Genomic DNA, 21,677 nt, shown 5'->3' on the forward strand with positions numbered 1-21,677 from the left:
TTAACATCTACATGTTTGTCTGATATTTGAGGTGTTAAAACTAATGATTTTATATAACAGTTTATTTACTGACAGTTAAACTAAAGGCACTGCTGCCTGATGCTGGACGGTCACATTAACTTTTTCCTGTCTACAAAGCAAACAACACAATCTGTCCTCTGCTACTTAACCTGCATTAAATATTGGTTCAAACTAATAAACATTTCAGAACAGCAAAAAAGCATCTTTCACTAAATGAAGAAATAGAGCCGTCAATGCTATAAGAACAAAAGGATCAGTGACTGAATTATAAAATAAATATTGTTGTAATGTAGATTATCAAATGATATTAAAGTGAATCATCTTCAGTTCAGTTTACAGTAGAAACAGTCTCTTACTTTGTGTCTGAGGGTCCAGGTTCATTACTGAAGTCTGGAGGTAGACCAATAGACTGGTCACTCTTCATAGACAGACAGCTGGATATTACAGACTCTGCTCCGTCCTCCTCTTCCTCCTCTTCCTCCTCTTTCTTCATCTTCTGGAGTCTGAGAGGTAAACCAGTAACACTGGAGACACACACACATACACAGTATAATAAACCCAGTCCTGCCTCTCAGCTTAGTAGCTTCTTATTAGTTTACATGACTTTAACTACAACCATGTGTGTTTTCTAGTCATCACAAAGAGAAACTTTGACTCTGGTTTAAATCCAACAAACAGACTTCAGATAAACATGTGTGTGCTTCTTAACTGTGACTTCTCTCTATTTAGAGGCAGCAGTGAGTCACGTTACATCGCTGTGAGGACGCACAAACCAGGAAAACAACAGGAAACAACGTTTCAACACCTCAAACTCTGTCATTTCACATTTTACTGACAAACTTTAATCAACTAAACAATGAATGTGATAAATAATCATCAGATTGATCAATAATGACAGTAATCATTACAGGACTCGAAATTATGTGTGTTTCGGCCTCTCTGCTCCATCCAGTTCTCCCAATCATTCTTACTACTTAAAAACAGTTCAAATTGACATACTGGTCATAATTTACCAGCACAAATAGAAATGGAAATAATGGGTTAATCCAATAAAAGACAAATTCATCTTATTACCACTGGACTTACATAACCAAATAGATATAGTTAAAATGAACATCTTACCACGAGTGGAAGAGAATGCTATCTGGGTTCATCTGGAAAGGCCTTAAACTAAGCATCAGGTACAAAACATTGCAACTGTCCAAAGAAAAAGGAAGACTATCTTTACCAAACTTAGTGAACTACTACAAATCTGCACAGCTTAGATACTTGATTTATTTGTGCAACCTATATTACTATGCTAAATGGAAAAATCTAGAACTAAGCCAACTGGACATTCCCCTCCAGAGCCTTGCTGCATAAACAAATCGTAAATACAAACTGGAAAAGCACATTAAATTATTACGATGGGTGGCACATGATAAAGATGTTAACAGTGGCTCTCCAGAGGTATCACAACATATCGTTTTATTTCTGATAAAGGGAGACTACACTGTTTTCAGAAACTCAAAGACAATTACAATTTAGAAAATCAAGACTTCTTCAGATGCCTTCAAGTTAGAGCTCATTTTAACTGTGATATAAGAACAACAGAGGAAGGCATTTCTGATTTAATTCATATTTGGATTGACGCATCTAAACTAAACCAGAAATTGATTACCCGAATCTGTTCCTGTTTACAATCACTCATTGGCTTTTCCACTCTTTATGTTAAATCCAACTGGCAAAAAGGAGCAAAAATAACCATTTCAGAGGATGAAAGGCTAAACATCTGTAACACTCGAATGAGCACTTCCAGTTCAGGTCACTGGAGGGAGTTTTCGTGGAAAAATATGATTCGATTTTTTATCACTCCAAAAATTAAACAGCTTCAGAAAGGTCAGCCCAGTTATGGAAGGTGCTGGAGAGAGTGTGGGAACGCTCAGGCGGACCATCTCCATGTCTTCTGGGATTGTCCGATTATACAATACTATTGGCGAGATGTAGCGGAGGAAATTAAAACAATAGTAGGCTTTGAGATTAAACATGATTTTTGCACAATTTATCTTGGTAATATTTTCCCCACAATCAATGTTACTGATACATGTTTGATTCAAATAATGTTGGTAGGCACTAAAAAAGCTATTAAAAGAAGATGGATATCAAACGAGTCCCCATCGAAGAAGGAGTGGATTGCAATTGTGAAAGAGATATATGACAAATACTTCATAACCAAGTACAAATACTTCATAACCAAGTATAAATACTTCATAACCAAGTATAAATACTTCATAACCAAGTACAAATACTTCATAACCAAGTACAAATACTTCATAACCAAGTACAAATACTTCATAACCAAGTACAAATACTTCATAACAAAGTACAAATACTTCATAACCAAGTACAAATACTTAATAACCAAGTACAAATACTTCATAACCAAGTACAAATACTTCATAACCAAGTACAAATACTTCATAACAAAGTACAAATACTTCATAACCAAGTACAAATACTTAATAACCAAGTACAAATACTTCATAACCAAGTACAAATACTTCATAACCAAGTACAAATACTTCATAACAAAGTACAAATACTTCATAACCAAGTACAAATACTTCATAACCAAGTACAAATACTTCATAACCAAGTACAAATACTTCATAACCAAGTACAAATACTTCATAACCAAGTACAAATACTTCATAACCAAGTACAAATACTTCATAACCAAGTACAAATACTTCATAACAAAGTACAAACACTTCATAACCAAGTACAAATACTTCATAACAAAGTACAAACACTTCATAACCAAGTACAAATACTTCATAACCAAGTACAAACACTTCATAACCAAGTACAAACACTTCATAACCAAGTACAAATACTTCATAACAAAGTACAAATACTTCATAACCAAGTATAAATACTTCATAACCAAGTGCAAATACTTCATAACAAAGTACAAATACTTCATAACCAAGTACAAATACTTCATAACAAAGTACAAATACTTCCTAACCAAGTACAAATACTTCATAACAAAGTACAAATACTTCATAACCAAGTACAAATACTTCATAACCAAGTACAAATACTTCATAACAAAGTACAAATACTTCATAACCAAGTACAAATACTTAATAACCAAGTACAAATACTTCATAACCAAGTACAAATACTTCATAACAAAGTATAAATACTTCATAACAAAGTACAAACACTTCATAACCAAGTACAAATACTTCATAACCAAGTACAAATACTTCATAACCAAGTACAAATACTTCATAACCAAGTACAAATACTTCATAACAAAGTACAAATACTTCATAACCAAGTACAAATACTTAATAACCAAGTACAAATACTTCATAACCAAGTACAAATACTTCATAACCAAGTACAAATACTTCATAACAAAGTACAAATACTTCATAACCAAGTACAAATACTTCATAACCAAGTACAAATACTTCATAACCAAGTACAAATACTTCATAACCAAGTACAAATACTTCATAACCAAGTACAAATACTTCATAACCAAGTACAAATACTTCATAACCAAGTACAAATACTTCATAACAAAGTACAAACACTTCATAACCAAGTACAAATACTTCATAACAAAGTACAAACACTTCATAACCAAGTACAAATACTTCATAACCAAGTACAAACACTTCATAACCAAGTACAAACACTTCATAACCAAGTACAAATACTTCATAACAAAGTACAAATACTTCATAACCAAGTATAAATACTTCATAACCAAGTGCAAATACTTCATAACAAAGTACAAATACTTCATAACCAAGTACAAATACTTCATAACAAAGTACAAATACTTCCTAACCAAGTACAAATACTTCATAACAAAGTACAAATACTTCATAACCAAGTACAAATACTTCCCATCTCTGCTGTGACGCAGAAACCAGTCAACAGGAAACAACGTTTCAACACCTCAAACTCTGTCATTTCATATTTTACTGACAAACTTTAATCAACTAAACAATGAATGTGATAAATAATCATCAGATTGATCAATAATGACAGTAATCATTATTTACTGTCCTGATATTAACACTCACCTTCCTCAGACTTTCTGTTTTTCTCCTTCTGCTCTGATGACTGTAAAATGGAGTCTGGCTCACTTCCAGTGTTCCTCCCTGTTTGTTCCTGATACTGGAAACCACGTGTCTCTCTCTCTCTCTCTCTCTCTCTCTCTCTCTCTCTCTCTGTGTGTGTGGCAGATTTTCAGAATCTACTGGCAACAATAAATACTGTATTATATATTAATTTCTGTATATTATATATTAATTTCTGTATATTATATATTAATTTCTGTATATTATATATTCATTTCTGTGCGGTGGGCTTCATCACTTCTCAGTGTGAGAAATGACCGGTGGGTATTTGTACCTGAGAGCGTAATCTGAACGTCATTTCAAAGTCTTCTCAGATATTTGTGTATGTAATGTATTTTAACTTTGAACCACTGGACCTGTCTATTCTGTAGTGTCATGTTTAGGGGGAAGTTAGGTATTAAACACCTTTGACTCCTTAAAGGTACCGTAAAGTACGGCGGCTTTTATCTTTGATGATACAGATCCAGGATTCGTAGTGATGACTACGTGTTAAGTGAAAGATTAGCTCATCATGGGACAGGAACCAAGTCCAGAGAGCCAGAGGGCCGTCTGGTAGAACATGATAAGGTTCTATGGGAGAGTTAGTGTTAGGTGGTTGTCCGTGTGGTCGAAAACATTTGAATTTCTATGTTTTCACTATTATTGGGTTTCATTTTTATTTCTCAAATTGCACGTTTTTATGTTTTTATGTTTTTATGTTTTTTATTTCCAATTCTTACTGTTAAATGTTTGTTTTATGTAAAGCACATTGAGTTGCCATAGTGTATGAAATGCTCTGTATAAATAAAGCTGCCTTGCCGAATGTATGAAGTAAAAAGTCATCGGAAAAATAAATACTCAGTAGGCTACATGGATCAATGACGTGACACTACTTTTTAGTGTCCATGTGGATTAGTTTAAATTTAAAGCGGTTAAAATGTGAAAATAAACGTATGAATAACTTCAACATAATGCTTTTTAACACATTTTACACCATTGGCTCCAACATATTTACATAAAATGGTTGTTTGTCCTGCTCAATATTTACAAAACATATTAAAATTTAAATGAAGAAATAAAATTTAAAAAAAAAACACCAGTGCTCCCGATGTGCGGTCCGCCAGTGGTTGCCGTGGTAACTGAGCTTGAACTATGCTGAGCTTTATGGAACCGGATCCGCTGGAAAATGAGCCAGACTAACGCAATAAACCTGGTTTATTTGGTAATCCTGCTTTATGGAACAAGACCCTGGAAGAGCAGGACTGAGCAACACTGCATTATATTCTCCCATAGAGATAAACACAGCTGAATGGCGCCATCTGGTGGACAAAACACACAACTACAGTCTGAAGCCCAGGAATGTATGAAAGAGTCTTATTTTAGCAGGATTGTCACAGGCTGCAATACTTTATGAATGTTAAGTTATTGTATCATTCTGGTTAGGGTCTATCTATCTATCTATCTATCTATCTATCTATCTATCTATCTATCTATCTATCTATCTATCTATCTATCTATCTATCTATCTATCTATCTATCTATCTATCTATCTATCTATCTTAACACTCACCTGCCTCAGACTTTTCCTCCTTCTGCTCTGATGATTGTGAAATGGAGACTGACTTTATACTTTCACTTTCAGAGCTCCTCCCTTTCCCCCCTCTCTCTTTCTGTGTGTGTGTGTGTGTGTGTGTGTGTGTGTGTGTGTGTGTGTGTGTGTGTGTGTGTGTGTGTGTGTGTGTGTGTGTGTGTGTGTGTGCGCAGTGGCTGGAATGGAGTCAAATTTTCCAGTCCACTATTTTCGTGGACCATCAGAGAGACAGGAAGAAAATGTTGTAAATGTTTAAGTCAAATGCATCATTCTGGTTTCACTCTGAGAACATTAAGACGTTATAGCTATAAAATAATTGTGCTTTAGTGATTTAACTACTGATGACATCACAGGAAATAATGTTCCGAACAAACCATTAAAAAAAAAACTAATGTCCATATTTTAGCTCTGAAACAGAAGACTTTTTAAAGTGAAGCAACTAAAGCAGCATAAAGGTTCTTCTGCTCAGAAGAAGAAGAAGAAGAAGAAGAAGAAGAAGAAGAAGAAGAAGAAGAAGAAGAAATGGAGACTTTCTCTGTCTCCTCCCTTTATATTACAAGCTCTTCATTTACTTGAAATCACGTGCCAACCTCTTTGTTTACTTTTTTTTGTGCATGCGCGTTTGCGTTGTGGTTGGTGACGTCATATGAACGTCCTCTGTGATTGGCTGGGAGCAGATGGCGGGTGAAGCAGTTGATTCAAACATCTCTAACCGGGAGAAGGACACCGGGACACCGGGAGAGAGAGGAGCCGCTCAGACTCGTTCCTGGAGGTCAGTAACGGAGATTAGCTGCTGTCACAGCGGCAGAGTGTCGACAGGGAGGCGGTCAGAGCCGCTCCGTCACACTCCGCTGCTTCCGGTTCACTTTACACATCAATAACACCTGGTAGCATGTTAGCCTCCTGATGCTAACACACACACACACACACACACACACACACACACACACACACACACACACACACACACACACACACACACACACACACACACACACACACAGCGTTACCGGGAAGTCCTCCGGTAACCTCTGAGACTGTCCCGGTAACAGCACCGGGATGAAGGGACGTGTAGTTAAAGTATTACAGTAAAAGTACTGCAGTATTATAGTGATGTAGTATGCAGTATTACAGTAAAAGTACTGCAGTATTATGAGTGATGTAGTATGCAGTATTACAGTAAAAGTACTGCAGTATTATAGTGATGTAGTATGCAGTATTACAGTAAAAGTACTGCAGTATTATAGTGATGTAGTATGCAGTATTACAGCAAAAGTACTGCAGTATTATGAGTGATGTAGTATGCAGTATTACAGTAAAAGTACTGCAGTATTATAGTGATGTAGTATGCAGTATTACAGTAAAAGTACTGCAGTATTATGAGTGATGTAGTATGTAGTATTACAGTAAAAGTACTGCAGTATTATGAGTGGTGTAGTATGCAGTATTACAGTAAAAGTACTGCAGTATTATGAGTGATGTAGTATGTAGTATTACAGTAAAAGTACTGCAGTATTATGAGTGGTGTAGTATGCAGTATTACAGTAAAAGTACTGCAGTATTATAGTGATGTAGTATGCAGTATTACAGTAAAAGTACTGCAGTATTATAGTGATGTAGTATGCAGTATTACAGTAAAAGTACTGCAGTATTATGAGTGGTGTAGTATGCAGTATTACAGTAAAAGTACTGCAGTATTATGAGCGATGTAGTATGCAGTATTACAGTAAAAGTACTGCAGTATTATGAGTGATGTAGTATGCAGTATTACAGTAAAAGTACTGCAGTATTATGAGTGATGTAGTATGCAGTATTACAGTAAAAGTACTGCAGTATTATAGTAAAAGTACTGCAGTATTATGAGTGATGTAGTATGCAGTATTACAGTAAAAGTACTGCAGTATTATGAGTGGTGTAGTATGCAGTATTACAGTAAAAGTACTGCAGTATTATGAGTGATGTAGTATGCAGTATTACAGTAAAAGTACTGCAGTATTACAGTAAAAGTACTGCAGTATTATAGTGATGTAGTATGCAGTATTACAGTAAAAGTACTGCAGTATTATAGTGATGTAGTATGCAGTATTACAGTAAAAGTACTGCAGTATTATAGTGATGTAGTATGCAGTATTACAGTAAAAGTACTGCAGTATTATAGTGATGTAGTATGCAGTATTACAGTAAAAGTACTGCAGTATTATAGTGATGTAGTATGCAGTATTACAGTAAAAGTACTGCAGTATTATAGTGATGTAGTATGCAGTATTACAGTAAAAGTACTGCAGTATTATGAGTGATGTAGTATGCAGTATTACAGTAAAAGTACTGCAGTATTATAGTGATGTAGTATGCAGTATTACAGTAAAAGTACTGCAGTATTATAGTGATGTAGTATGCAGTATTACAGTAAAAGTACTGCAGTATTATGAGTGATGTAGTATGCAGTATTACAGTAAAAGTACTGCAGTATTATAGTGATGTAGTATGCAGTATTACAGTAAAAGTACTGCAGTATTATAGTGATGTAGTATGCAGTATTACAGCAAAAGTACTGCAGTATTATGAGTGATGTAGTATGCAGTATTACAGTAAAAGTACTGCAGTATTATAGTGATGTAGTATGCAGTATTACAGTAAAAGTACTGCAGTATTATGAGTGATGTAGTATGTAGTATTACAGTAAAAGTACTGCAGTATTATGAGTGGTGTAGTATGCAGTATTACAGTAAAAGTACTGCAGTATTATGAGTGATGTAGTATGTAGTATTACAGTAAAAGTACTGCAGTATTATGAGTGGTGTAGTATGCAGTATTACAGTAAAAGTACTGCAGTATTATAGTGATGTAGTATGCAGTATTACAGTAAAAGTACTGCAGTATTATAGTGATGTAGTATGCAGTATTACAGTAAAAGTACTGCAGTATTATGAGTGGTGTAGTATGCAGTATTACAGTAAAAGTACTGCAGTATTATGAGCGATGTAGTATGCAGTATTACAGTAAAAGTACTGCAGTATTATGAGTGATGTAGTATGCAGTATTACAGTAAAAGTACTGCAGTATTATGAGTGATGTAGTATGCAGTATTACAGTAAAAGTACTGCAGTATTATAGTAAAAGTACTGCAGTATTATGAGTGATGTAGTATGCAGTATTACAGTAAAAGTACTGCAGTATTATGAGTGGTGTAGTATGCAGTATTACAGTAAAAGTACTGCAGTATTATGAGTGATGTAGTATGCAGTATTACAGTAAAAGTACTGCAGTATTACAGTAAAAGTACTGCAGTATTATAGTGATGTAGTATGCAGTATTACAGTAAAAGTACTGCAGTATTATGAGTGATGTAGTATGCAGTATTACAGTAAAAGTACTGCAGTATTATGAGTGGTGTAGTATGCAGTATTACAGTAAAAGTACTGGTTCTGATATATTATTATTATATGACATCATTAGATTTAACTGCTGCTGTGTCACTTTTTGTGGTTTTACTAACTGTGTGTATGTTTGTGTGTTTGTGTGTTTGTGTGTTAGTGTGTGTGTGTGTGTTAGTGTGTGTGACTCTGCAGGTGTTCCAGCTCCATGGATACAGAGGACAACATGGAGCAGTACACCAGGTGAGTCACATTCACTTATAATAGTTCTATAATACGCTGTATAGACACAGTTGTTCCTCTGAGACTCTTCATCACACAGGACGAGCAGGACTGAGCAACACTGCATTATATTCTCCCGTAGAGATAAACACAGCTAAATGGCGCCATCTGGTGGAAAAAACACACAACTACAGTCTGAAGTCCAGGAATGTATGAAATAGTCTTATTTTAGGACCAAACATGCAGTTTTAATGGGAACATTTGTGTCCCTAAGGATCCCAGAGGGACTTTTCTTTTTATTCTGACACTGCATTAAAAATGATAATAATGCATCAGAATCAGTGTTGCTGTTAATCATTGACATTTTCCAGGCTGATAATCCCCCAAAATAATTCACTTTGCATTTAGTTTATAGAAAATAATTCAAATTTTGTATTTATTTATTTTTTTTAACAAAAACAAATTAATATTTGATATTTATTATCAGGACTGATGTTTGTTTTTATGGCAGATGTGTTTGTCCCTGCTGAACCCTGTAACAGAAGGATTACCTCATGCAGGCCGACCAGGTCCTCTGTACTGGACACACACCGCTCCAGATGTTTTCCTGTGTGTCGGGTTAATGGTGGATAACTAACTGAACTGAACCGATATATTAACTCTGAACAGTTAGGGCTGAGTTTTAATTAAACCTTTTAAAAGAACACTGTAACTTTACATATTCATACAGTGTGTAGCTGTGTGCTGACTGTCCTCAGACTCTGTATCAGTCCCAAAGTCAAACAAAGCATCTTCCTCACTATTGGCGCTTTTCCAGCACGACTCGACTCGGTACGGTTCCAGGAACCTTTTCCATTACAAAAAAGTACATACTCAATGTAAGCGGGTCGTCATAGCACAGCTCCGGGAAACTGCCGTGACTTTGTTTTATACGTGACACAAACACATAAACAATGGAGGCGATGGTGTACTTGCTGCTGTATGAGGCTTTCTGTCTCACACAAAGCAAGAGAAGAGAAACTAATCTCTGTAACGCTGTTGTTGGTATTTAAAAATGCCGGGTTTGATTCTTGTGTGGGACGGCTCATGACTCTTCCAGCGACTCTCTGACCAATCAGCGGCCGGCAGTCTGTTGACGTCACATTTAGTATCGGCTCGGCTCGCTTGGAACCTCGGCAGAGCAGATACTAAAAAAGGACCAGGTACCAGGTACTATCCCTGATGGAGACGCAAAAAAAAACGAGTCGAGTTGTGCTGGAACTGTGTAGTGGAAAAGCTCAAGTTCTTTGAGTGTTCGTGTGCTCATACTGTGTGTCTCTGCGTCTGTGCTGCTGTGGGTCGGCTCAGTTTGGTCTGTAAATACTGAGCAACACACTGAATCGGCAGCCGCCTCTGAACCCTTTTGTTTTTTATTTTATTTCTTTATACAACATACAGCAGTAATAATTAGTAAGCTCATCAATAATTAGCTGCAGACAGAACCAGCAGCTCAGAGACAGGACGTTATAGTTCTTAGTGTGGACGCTCACATCCTTATCCCTCCAGTCGTCCTCCCGGGTCAAATTGACCCCGTCTGTTTTGACTGTTCCTTCTTTCCTCTTTTCCTTCCTTCCATCTGTCCTTTCTCCGTCCCTCCTTCTCTCTTTCTTTCCTTCCCTATCTTTCCTCCATTCCTTCTTTCCTTCTTCCATCCCAATTTCTTCCTTCCTTCTGTCCTTCTTTCCTTCTCTCCTTCCTTCCTTACCTTCCTCCCTTCCTCCTTCTCTCTTTCTTTCCTCCCCCCTACCTTCCTCCCTTCCTTCCTTCTTTCCTTCCTTCCTCCCTTCCTCTTTTCCTTTCTCCCTCCTTCCTTCCTTCCTTCCTTTCCTTCCTCCCTCCCTACTTTCCTTCCTTCTTCCTCCCTTCCTTCCTTGACTCTAGGACAACAGGAAGGTTATTGTTCTTAGTGTCAGTATCAGAACCTCTAATAGATGTTTCATGTGTTGTTCTACATGTGTTTAGTGTTTTCAGACACTTTCCACGACACATCTTTGTCTCATACTAACCATCTGTTGTTTTGTCTTTTTTTAAAACTTTATCACAGATTCAATCGAGAGGGAAAAGACTTCGCCAGACAAGGGGACATGTGCAAAGCGCTGGAGTTCTTCAAGTTGGCGTACAACATTCAACCGAGCGAAAGGCTTGAAAGCAGGATAAAGAAAATTGAGGAAGTTATTGCACAGAACAACTTGGATGATGAAGAAGAAGAAGAGGTCGTTGATGTCAACGAGAGCGGTTTAATGCTTTATAAAGAGTTACACGACAAACTTTATGACTACCAGAGAGATGGAGTGGCCTTCCTGTACAGCCTCTACAGAGATGGTCTTAAAGGGGGCATCCTGGCAGACGACATGGGCCTCGGTAAAACCATCCAGGTGATATCTTTCCTCTCTGGCATGTACGACAACGAGCTGGTCAAAAACGTGCTGCTTGTCATGCCAACTTCACTCATCACAAACTGGACCAAGGAGTTTGCCAAGTGGACTCCGGGCATGAGGGTGAAGGAGTTTCATGGTAGCAGCAAAGTAGAAAGGACCAGGAATTTGGAGAAAGTTCAGAGGAGAGGGGGCGTCGTCATCACCACCTACACTATGCTCATGAGCAACTGGCAGCAGTTATCATCATACCACGGCAAAGAGTTCACTTGGGACTATATGATCCTGGATGAGGCACACAAAATAAAAAACTCATCCTGCAAAACTGCCAAAAGTGCCTGCGCCATACCGTCAAATAACAGAGTCCTGCTCACTGGGACTCCGGTCCAGAACAACCTGAGAGAAATGTGGGCTCTTTTTGACTTTGCCTGTCAGGGCGCTCTCCTCGGCACGGCTAAAACATTCAAATCCGAGTATGAGAACCCCATCACCCGTGCCAGGGAGAGGGACGCCACTCCAGGGGAAATGGCTCTTGGGGCCAGGATGTCTGAAAACCTCATGGGCATCATAAAACCCTACTTCCTCCGCAGGACAAAAGCAGAAGTGCAGAAAAAAAACCAAAACCGCAAACAACAGTGCAATGGGGAATATTCAGAAAAGGACAGCCAAGAACCAGATCGGCAGAAAGACTCTGGAGCAGTCATGCCCACGCTGACCAGAAAGAACGACCTGATTGTCTGGACTTACCTGAGTGCTGTTCAGGAAGACATATACAGGCAGTTCATTTCCCTAGACCACATCAAGGAGCTGCTCATGACCAGCAGATCACCTTTAGCGGAGTTAAATATTCTGAAGAAGCTGTGCGACCATCCAAGACTACTCTCTGCTAAAGCCATCGCTAATTTAGGTTTGGAAGAAAATGCAGCTGACGGTCAGGACAATGACGACATGGCGACAGACACTAACAGCATCGCAAACCTTCCTGACGACACCTTAATATCTGAGTCTGGGAAACTCGTCTTTCTGATGGCCCTTCTTGAACAGCTCAGACAAGAGGGCCACCGCACGCTCGTCTTCGCTCATTACAGGAAGGTGCTGGACATCATCGAACGCATCCTGGGCAACAGAGGCTTCAAAGTGATGAGGCTGGATGGCACAATAACACAGATTGCAGAGAGAGAAAGGCGCATCACTCTCTTCCAGACAGACGACAGTTACTCTGTCTTCCTCCTGACCACCCAGGTCGGCGGAGTTGGCATCACTTTGACAGCAGCAAACCGAGTAGTGATATATGATCCCAGCTGGAACCCGGCTACAGACGCCCAGGCTGTGGACAGGGCGTACCGCATAGGCCAGACTGAGAACGTTGTCATCTACAGGCTGATCACCTGCGGCACGGTGGAGGAGAAGATCTACAGACGGCAGGTTTTCAAAGACTCCCTGATCAGACAGAATACCGGCGATAAAAAGAACCCGTTTCGGTACTTCAGCAAACAGGAGCTGAAGGAGCTCTTCACCCTGGAGGAAACCCGGTCCTCGTCCACTCAGATGCACCTTCAAACCCTGCACTCCCAACACCGACGGACAGACCCGGAACTGGACGAACACATCGCCCACCTCCATGCCATGGAAATGTTTGGGATTTCTGATCACGACCTCATGTTTTCCCTTGACGTCAACCATGACGAACCCCCAGAGGACCAGGAGGAGCATAACTACATTGAAGGGCGGGTCCAGAAGGCCCAGGATCTGATGAAAGCAGAGTCGGAGTTGCACACGCAGCTGGCAGAAAGCATGGCGTTGAACACAGAGCCAGCCTTTCTCAGGCAACCAGACAGCAACAACAGAGATAGATCACATGAGAAGAAACCAAGAAATCCAAGACCCAGTCCTCCATTTCCTCAGCATGACCACAACGTCAACCGTTCACCTATCGTGGTGGATTTGGACGAGTCTGGTTCAGGCAAAGAAGGCGGCCATCAGAATCAGAGCCACCAGGTGATTGATATAAGTGCTGATGAGAGTATGTCTGACGAACAAACTGTTGAAGCAGCAAGTGAAGAAAACCTGGATTCCCCAAAACTTCAGTCCGTCAAGCAGGATAAGAGCTGCCTGGAAGCATCAGACATCTGTCCTCAGGAGGTGATCGAGGAGTCAGTGGTGATGTCTGAGGCTGATGATGCAGCAGCAGGTGATGCAGCAGATGTGTCTGTTAAAGAAGTAATGGATGCATCTATGACATCTGAGGCTGATGATGCAGCAGCAGGTGATGCAGCAGATGAGGACAGTCTGCCGTATGTTTCTGCAGTTGATGAAGAACACTTAAATCAAACTTCAGACTTGAATCAAGACGACTCCAAGATGGACTTGCAGCTTCCTTGCATCACACCCGTCAAGAATAAAAGGCTTTCTGTCCTGCAGGGATCCATTTCCAGCTTCAAAGCAGACACTTCATCCAGAGTCAGTGCAGGGCTCGATTCCTTTGGAGGCAACTTTAATTTGCAGCTGGAGGACAGCGACGTCCTCTCAGACCATGATAACGTGGATCATCAGGAGACCGAAGCTGAGGAGAAGAAGCTGCTGTCACATCTGCAGATGGAGGGCAGTTTTGACGTTGATAAATCCCTTTCAGAGAAACAACATAGAGAAGCACTCGGACTAAGCCTCAACGTCTCCTGCTCCGATAAACTGGATGAGTCAGTAGATAATTCCATTGTGACAACCAAGAAGAAGAAAGCTGCTATCATTTATGACAGTGACGAAGAGGAGGGTGATGATGATGATGATGAGGAGGAGGGTAAACTTGAGTACTCTCTCCAGGTTCTCGAAGCCTCCACACCAAAACAGTCTACTTCCACCCCTGTCCGGTCAAGAAAAAGTGTTGGTGGAAACACCTCGGTGGCCTCCCGCCGGTCTCTCCTGCAGTCCATCATCGAAGACATGGACAACAAGGAGGAGGAAGAGGAGGAGGAGGAGGAGGAAGACATGGACAACCAGGAGGAGGCTGACACTGAGGAGGAGGATGAGGAAGATGAAGAAGACATGTCAGAGAGGGATACTGAGGAGGACATCATTGGTCGTCAAAATTATGATGAGCTTCAGCTGGAAGAGACCACTGGAGAGACTTTAAACTCGGAGGAGGAAGGAGAAGAGGAGGAGGAGGAGCACTCTGCTGAATCGGCAGATGCTGTTGATGAGTCAAAGGGATACAGCCGAAACCTCGATGAATCAACCAGCGAGCCGGAGCTGGCCTCTTCAGAGCGAGTGGATCAGTTGACCGTTGATGCCGGACTGAAATCTAACGGAAACAAAGACTTTGTCAAAAACGAGCCGCCTCTCCGCTCTGAGGACGGGAGCTACGACTGGCTGGTCAGCAGAGGGCGGGAGTGTTACAGCGACGGGAAGCTGGATGACGCTCTGGGCTTCTTCCTGAAGGCCATCGACATCAAACCCGGAGATCCTGATATTCAGCTCATGACCATCCAGGTGTACCGACAGCTGAGTCTCAGAAAATAACCCCAGAACGCTGGCTGTTCAACTAACCACCAAACCAATAAAGAGTGAGCTCATCTTCATCTCACCGTCTGAAGATCTTTAACATCTGCTCACAAATACATTATTTCAAACCCAGGAACAAGTTCATTTGTTAAGAACTATTTTCAGTGGTGGATGAATCTATATTTGGGTATTTAGTGTTTGATGATGGACTGTCTCTCGTGTGGCTCATTAACAAGGTTTTAATACTGTTTGTTTGAGTCTGAAATGTTTATAAAAAGAAAAATCCTGTTTATAATCCAGATTTATACTTTAACTTTGATTCAGTAACAACGCTGCAGTCTTACACACTCTGACCCGAAGTTCAAAGTTCAACCTGTGATGAAAATGTCAGATGTTTATCGAGCTGACACTTTGCCTTGATTTAAAAACGGTTGAATGTGGCACAAAAAAATAAAACCAAGTTGAAATAAAAGTAAATTATCTGTGTTTGTGTTTCTGTTTGTTTCAGTGTGTAAAAACGTAGATTAACTTTAACTATTTATATTATTTGTTTATTGGTTTATTTGCACAAAAATAAAAGTCAGATATATAAAAATAAAACATGCAGGTGAGGTAGAAACCTACTCTGAGCTTCTCTTAAAACCTATAAGACATAAAGCACAATAACAAAGCAAAGTAAAGTAACACAAACAAACAAATGCAAAATTAAATAAAGGAAAACAGAATATTAACACCTGGTCAAAATATGAAACAGTATTTTTTTCATCGCTGATCCTTTAATTGTTGCAGACTTAAACATTTTAATTTATGAAGTTTAAATCTCAACAGTGTTAATCAGCTGCTAGGATGATTTGCTGCTTTTCAACAAACTGAATATTTTTAGACACAATGAGACGTTTAGAATATAAAGAAGTATTCCAGTAAAGTAAAAATACCTCAACATAGAACTTTATTACAGAACTTAAAGTTAAATTAAGTTTTATAGTATCTGATTCAAAAGTGTCTAAATGTTTTTAAAATTTTAAAAAAAGTGTATCATGTGTCAATAATTAATCAATTAATACGATTGATATGTTTGAGTGATGTAAACTCAGATTTTAACCAGAGACACCTGAACGCATCATATTATAGTTTTTTCTGATTACATTTCAGCCAATGAGAGCTCGCTGTTGCAGACTCTTGTGTTTCATTGGTTTAGAGCTGCAGAGGAGTGTTTGGATCGGTGACGGGACCTGCCGGTGCGGGCGGGAACAGCTGATCACATTATTGGCTGATGACGTAAAGCGGAGCGCTCGGTTTAAGTCACGGGACAGCCCGGTGTACTGCGCATGTGCAGTGGGAGCATTTTTGCCAGCTGGAGATTAGTTTTGTCACGTGAGCAGAAAACTGCTACTGATTTCCGGTTTAACAAGTTTGACTTCAGAATAAAGGGCTGCAGCATTTCACATTAAAATGACAAACAATCAATATGTGTCTTTATAAAATGATGAAACATTAAAATCTAAACAAAATGTTTCAGGTTTAAATGAAATAAAAAGTTTATTGATCCACAGAAGGAAAAAAATGTAAATAAAACTGCAGCTCAAGTGAAGGAAATGTAACATCTAATTTATATTAAGTCAGATATGAATCTTTATACATAAACACTGATAAATGTGCTGTATATACTTTAATATGTAATAAACATAATGTGACTATATGTACATCAGTACTATAATAAACACCACGTTATATTACATTATGTAATGCATACAGAACACTACACTGGTTCAGTGTTGTAGTTCAATGTAGTGCAGAACAATAGAAATATTACATTATGATTTATAAATTAATGTTAATTAAATAATTAAAGTTCTCCTTTTGTATAAGTTGTGGGATTTATAACTTTACATTCATGTATTATTACATATTCTTAAGGTTTATGGTCTCATATTTATTACATAATGACTTTGACTTTGCTTTATTCTGTACACATGAGTCTAATTTATAGACTTTATTTAGTTTATAATCTAAAATTCTCTTTTCTACAATGAAACAGTGAATAACTGAGTGAGGCAGTTTTTCATCTGAAGGGTTTTATTATCTTAACTGTATAAAGGTCAGAGATAATAAGTGTTGGTAAGATGATGAATTCATAAATCAGTTAAACTAGATTTAAAAGCAGCATCAGGTTTGTTAAAATGTACATTTAGTATTTTTGTTGGTTTTATATCATTTGAAATGACATTAAACCATTTTTTACCAAAAGTAAGACTGAATGCTCCTGAAAATGTCAAATGGTGTAACCACAAAAGAATGATAAATATTACATAATGTAATATCTAGAACAATAGTATTCCATTACCTTTATTTAATATAAAGTTATAATGTAAGATCATGCCAAACTAGTTGATATGGTGTTTTATTGACAATTTACTGTTTTTAAGCAAGTTGAATTATTTGGTACAAAGTTTTTATGGTTACACCACTTAGACATTTTTGCCATAATCCTCTAATATATTCTCTCTAAATGGATTAAAAGCAGAAATGTGATGATGGGTCCACAAAAAAAGAATGTGTGCAAGTTATTCATACGTTTATTTTATCATTTTAACCCTTTAAATTTAAATGATACCACGTGGTCACAAACACACCTCATTGACTGATTGGCTCCGGACTCGCGGTGACGTCCATATTCCCGCCCTATGAATCATATCTTTATTGGCGCAGGTAAACTGTCCTCCAGCAGGTGATGGAGACAAACTGCAGAGAAGCAGCGTCCATCTGAGGGGCTCTTATCCTGAAACTATCCGCGGGAAGCAGGCGCTGTTTCCGGCGGCTTGACGCTGGATCAGGGAGTTTTCCATGGAAGGAAGATCTGCTCCACACCGAGACACTTCCTGACACACTGCGGGTCTGACAGAGGACACACAGCCGCTCCTGGGTGACCGACGGCCGGGGACACGGATGGCTCGGCCGCTGCTGGGGGGCTAGTATGAGGCTGAGAGGCGGGAACCAGCCGGGAGACAAACTACTACCAGAGATACTAGAGATACAACCAGAGATACAACCTGAGATACAACTACAGATACAGTCAGAGCAACAGAAGAAGAAGAAGAGGCAGAGAGACGCCCGGTGACCATAATTGACTCCAGCTGAGGAAGAGGAAGATGGGAGGAAGAGAGCTGCTGGAGATCTGCTGTCTGCTGCTGCTGATCGGAAACTCTCACTGCAGAGGTGAGTGAGGAAGAGGAGGGTTGTACTGTGTGTGTGTGTGTGCAGACCCATCACTCATCTTCATCTAGTTTGTTCTAGTGTTACACTTTACTACCATGTACCAGGGTAGTGTACTACACTGTACCAGGGTAGGGTACTACACTGTACTACACTGTACCAGGGTAGGGTACTACACTGTACTACACTGTACTACACTGTACTACACTGTACCAGGGTAGGGTACTACACTGTACTACACTGTACCAGGGTAGTGTACTACACTGTACCAGGGTAGGGTACTACACTGTACTACACTGTACCAGGGTAGGGTACTACACTGTACTACACTGTACTACACTGTGTTGTACAGTCATCTAGTTACTTGTAGTCCCCTAGTTCTAGTGTACTAGTAAAGTATACTACACTACCCTGGTACAGTGTGGTACAGTGTGCTGATAGAAGCAGAGACATGAGTCTGATAGAAGCAGAGACGTGAGTCTGATAGAAGCAGAGACGTGAGTCTGATAGAAACAGAGACGTGAGTCTGATAGAAGCAGAGGCACGAGTCTGATAGAAGCAGAGACATGAGTCTGATAGAAGCAGAGACATGAGTCTGATAGAAGCAGAGACACGAGTCTGATAGAAGCAGAGACGTGAGTCTGATAGAAGCAGAGACATGAGTCTGATAGAAGCAGAGACATGAGTCTGATAGAAGCAGAGACACGAGTCTGATAGAAGCAGAGACATGAGTCTGATAGAAACAGAGACGTGAGTCTGATAGAAGCAGAGGCACGAGTCTGATAGAAGCAGAGACATGAGTCTGATAGAAGCAGAGACACGAGTCTGATAGAAGCAGAGACACGAGTCTGATAGAAGCAGAGACACGAGTCTGATAGAAGCAGAGACACGAGTCTGATAGAAACAGAGACACGAGTCTGATAGAAGCACGAAAAGAGCAAAATGAAAATAGATTAAACACAAAACACTAAAAACTAGAGAACTGAGGTCTAGGAATCAGATGGGATCCTGTGCAGGAACCAGGACTGAAGATATCTGAGAGCAGGACTGGTTCTTCATTAGAAGCTCCTCATACACTTCACAGGAGGCGTCCATCTGGCGAGGATGGGGGGTGATGTGGTCTAGTTTCATGGACTTTGTTAATAACCATGCAGCAGCGTTCTGGATCAGCTGTAAACAGGAAATAAGAGCTTGAGAGGTGTTTAGGTGAGTTACAGGAGTCCAGTCTGGGTGATATTAATGCCTTCAGGACTCTTTGTAGAGGAGGCTGAGACATGCCAGATTCCTATCATGTGGTCTGATGGTCTGATGGACTGATGGTCTGATGGTCTGATGGTCTGATGGTGTGATGGACTGATGGTCTGATGGTCTGATGGACTGATGGTCTGATGGTCTGATGGACTGATGGACTGATGGTCTGATGGTCTGATGGACTGATGGTCTGATGGTCTGATGGTCTGATGGACTGATGGTCTGATGGACTGATGGTCTGATGGTCTGATGGTCTGATGGACTGATGGTCTGATGGACTGATGGACTGATGGTGTGATGGACTGATGGTCTGATGGACTGATGGACTGATGGACTGATGGTCTGATGGTCTGGACTGATGGTCTGATGGACTGATGGTCTAATGTTCTGGACTGATGGTCTGATGGTCTGATGGTCTGGACTGATGGTCTGATGGACTGATGGTCTGATGGTCTGATGGACTGATGGACTGATGGACTGATGGTCTGATGGTCTGGACTGATGGTCTGATGGACTGATGGTCTAATGTTCTGGACTGATGGTCTGATGGTCTGATGGTCTGGACTGATGGTCTGATGGACTGATGGTCTGATGGTCTGATGGACTGATGGACTGATGGTGTGATGGTCTGATGGACTGATGGTCTGATGGACTGATGGTCTGATGGACTGATGGTCTGATGGTCTGATGGTCTGATGGACTGATGGTCTGATGGTCTGATGGACTGACGGTCTGATGGTCTGATGGACTGATGGTCTGATGGACCACTGAAGGACCCCCCCCCCCCCCTAATGGAGTCCAGACACTGGTGGTGGCTGGTGACTCCGATCAATCAATCTCGGGCAAGTCATCTTAAGGCTGAAACTGATCAGCTGATGAAGTTAAAGTGTTGCTTTGAGGAATCTGTAGACTGGGTGGTGATGGGGAGGAACAGCATCAAGAGAGCACCTGAGCAGAGAGGGAGAACATTTAAACAGACAGCTGCAATATGATAGGCTGACAGTGAAGGTGTGTCACCGTTCTATTGGTTAGACTTGACCAGCTGATGTATAAACTGATGCTCCAGAAATAACAGTAAGGAAATTATGAGCTTTGACAGAGATCAGAATGAGCTGTGAGAAGGATCAGAATTACGAAAGAATGAGAAATAAAACTATGATGTGAGCAAACAAAAAGGTGGACTTCCTGTCTGAACTTTAGCTAAGCTTCATCTGTGTGTGTTCACTGAACCCTGACGGGGACCTAACTAAAAAATACTGTTTTAATTCTAAAATGAATCTGATTAAAACATCTTTTCTAAAACCTTCAAAAAAAGGAAAGATTAGAAATGATTTGGAATAACTGAGTAAAGACTTGACTTCTTCAGGCTGAATGATGACAGAACTGATAAATCATCAGTACGAGAAAGAAGACAAACAGTCTTTGATAGGCTGGAAATATTTGAGCTGATGATGTCAGTTAAGTTTAGAAAGAAGTGTTTAAAAGGCTCACAGCTGATTTGGGAGGAACCAGGACTGAAGAGAACCAGGGCTGAAGAGAACTAGGACTGAAGAGAACCAGGCCTGAAGAGAACAAGGGCTTTAGAGAACCAGGGATGAAGAGAACCAGGACTGAAGAGAACCAGGACTGAAGAGAACCAGGACTGAAGAGAACTAGGACTGAAGAGAACCAGGACTGAAGAGAACCAGGGATGAAGAGAACCAGGACTGAAGAGAACTAGGACTGAAGAGAACCAGGACTGAAGAGAACCAGGCCTGAAGAGAACCAGGCCGGAAGAGAACCAGGACTGAAGAGAACCAGGACTGAAGAAAACCAGGACTAAAGAGAACCAGGACTGAAGAAAACCAGGACTAAAGAGAACCAGGCCTGAAGAGAACCAGGCCTGAAGAGAACCAGGCCTGAAGAGAACCAGGCCTGAAGAGAACCAGGCCGGAAGAGAACCAGGCCTGAAGAGAACTAGGATTGAAGA

At 40.0% G+C, this 21,677-nt stretch overlaps 3 protein-coding genes across 4 annotated transcripts in view; 2 read left to right on the plus strand and 1 right to left on the minus strand.

Moving 5' to 3' along the window:
- LOC133979436 (uncharacterized) overlaps nucleotides 1-4,464 on the minus strand; it is a 1,726,912-nt gene extending 1,722,448 nt beyond the window's left edge. Inside the window, exon 1 of the mRNA XM_062417946.1 lies at nucleotides 4,441-4,464. Within this exon, the coding sequence (XP_062273930.1) occupies nucleotides 4,441-4,464 (24 nt within the window). The remainder of the gene's footprint in view (nucleotides 1-4,440) is intronic.
- A 7,105-nt stretch (nucleotides 4,465-11,569) lies between these two features.
- On the plus strand, nucleotides 11,570-15,263 carry ercc6l (excision repair cross-complementation group 6-like). Its single transcript, XM_062416857.1, has one exon. It carries the CDS (start codon nucleotides 11,612-11,614, stop codon nucleotides 15,260-15,262), a length of 3,651 nt encoding a protein of 1,216 aa, XP_062272841.1. The 5' UTR covers nucleotides 11,570-11,611; the 3' UTR covers nucleotide 15,263.
- A 2,822-nt stretch (nucleotides 15,264-18,085) lies between these two features.
- Nucleotides 18,086-21,677, plus strand: part of LOC133978602 (disintegrin and metalloproteinase domain-containing protein 9-like) — a 23,237-nt gene continuing 19,645 nt past the window's right edge. For both annotated transcript variants that reach the window (XM_062416878.1, XM_062416879.1), the window contains exon 1: nucleotides 18,086-18,460. In XM_062416878.1, coding sequence (XP_062272862.1) covers nucleotides 18,394-18,460 — 67 coding nt within the window. In that variant the 5' untranslated portion in view covers nucleotides 18,086-18,393. The remainder of the gene's footprint in view (nucleotides 18,461-21,677) is intronic.

The sequence above is a fragment of the Scomber scombrus genome, chromosome 4, assembly GCF_963691925.1.
Source record: "Scomber scombrus chromosome 4, fScoSco1.1, whole genome shotgun sequence".
NCBI lineage: Eukaryota > Metazoa > Chordata > Actinopteri > Scombriformes > Scombridae > Scomber > Scomber scombrus.

Excerpts from the sequence above, each read along its gene's own strand:
- ercc6l (XM_062416857.1), top strand. The coding sequence starts at position 11,612 with ATGCTTTATAAAGAGTTACACGACAAACTTTATGACTACCAGAGAGAT.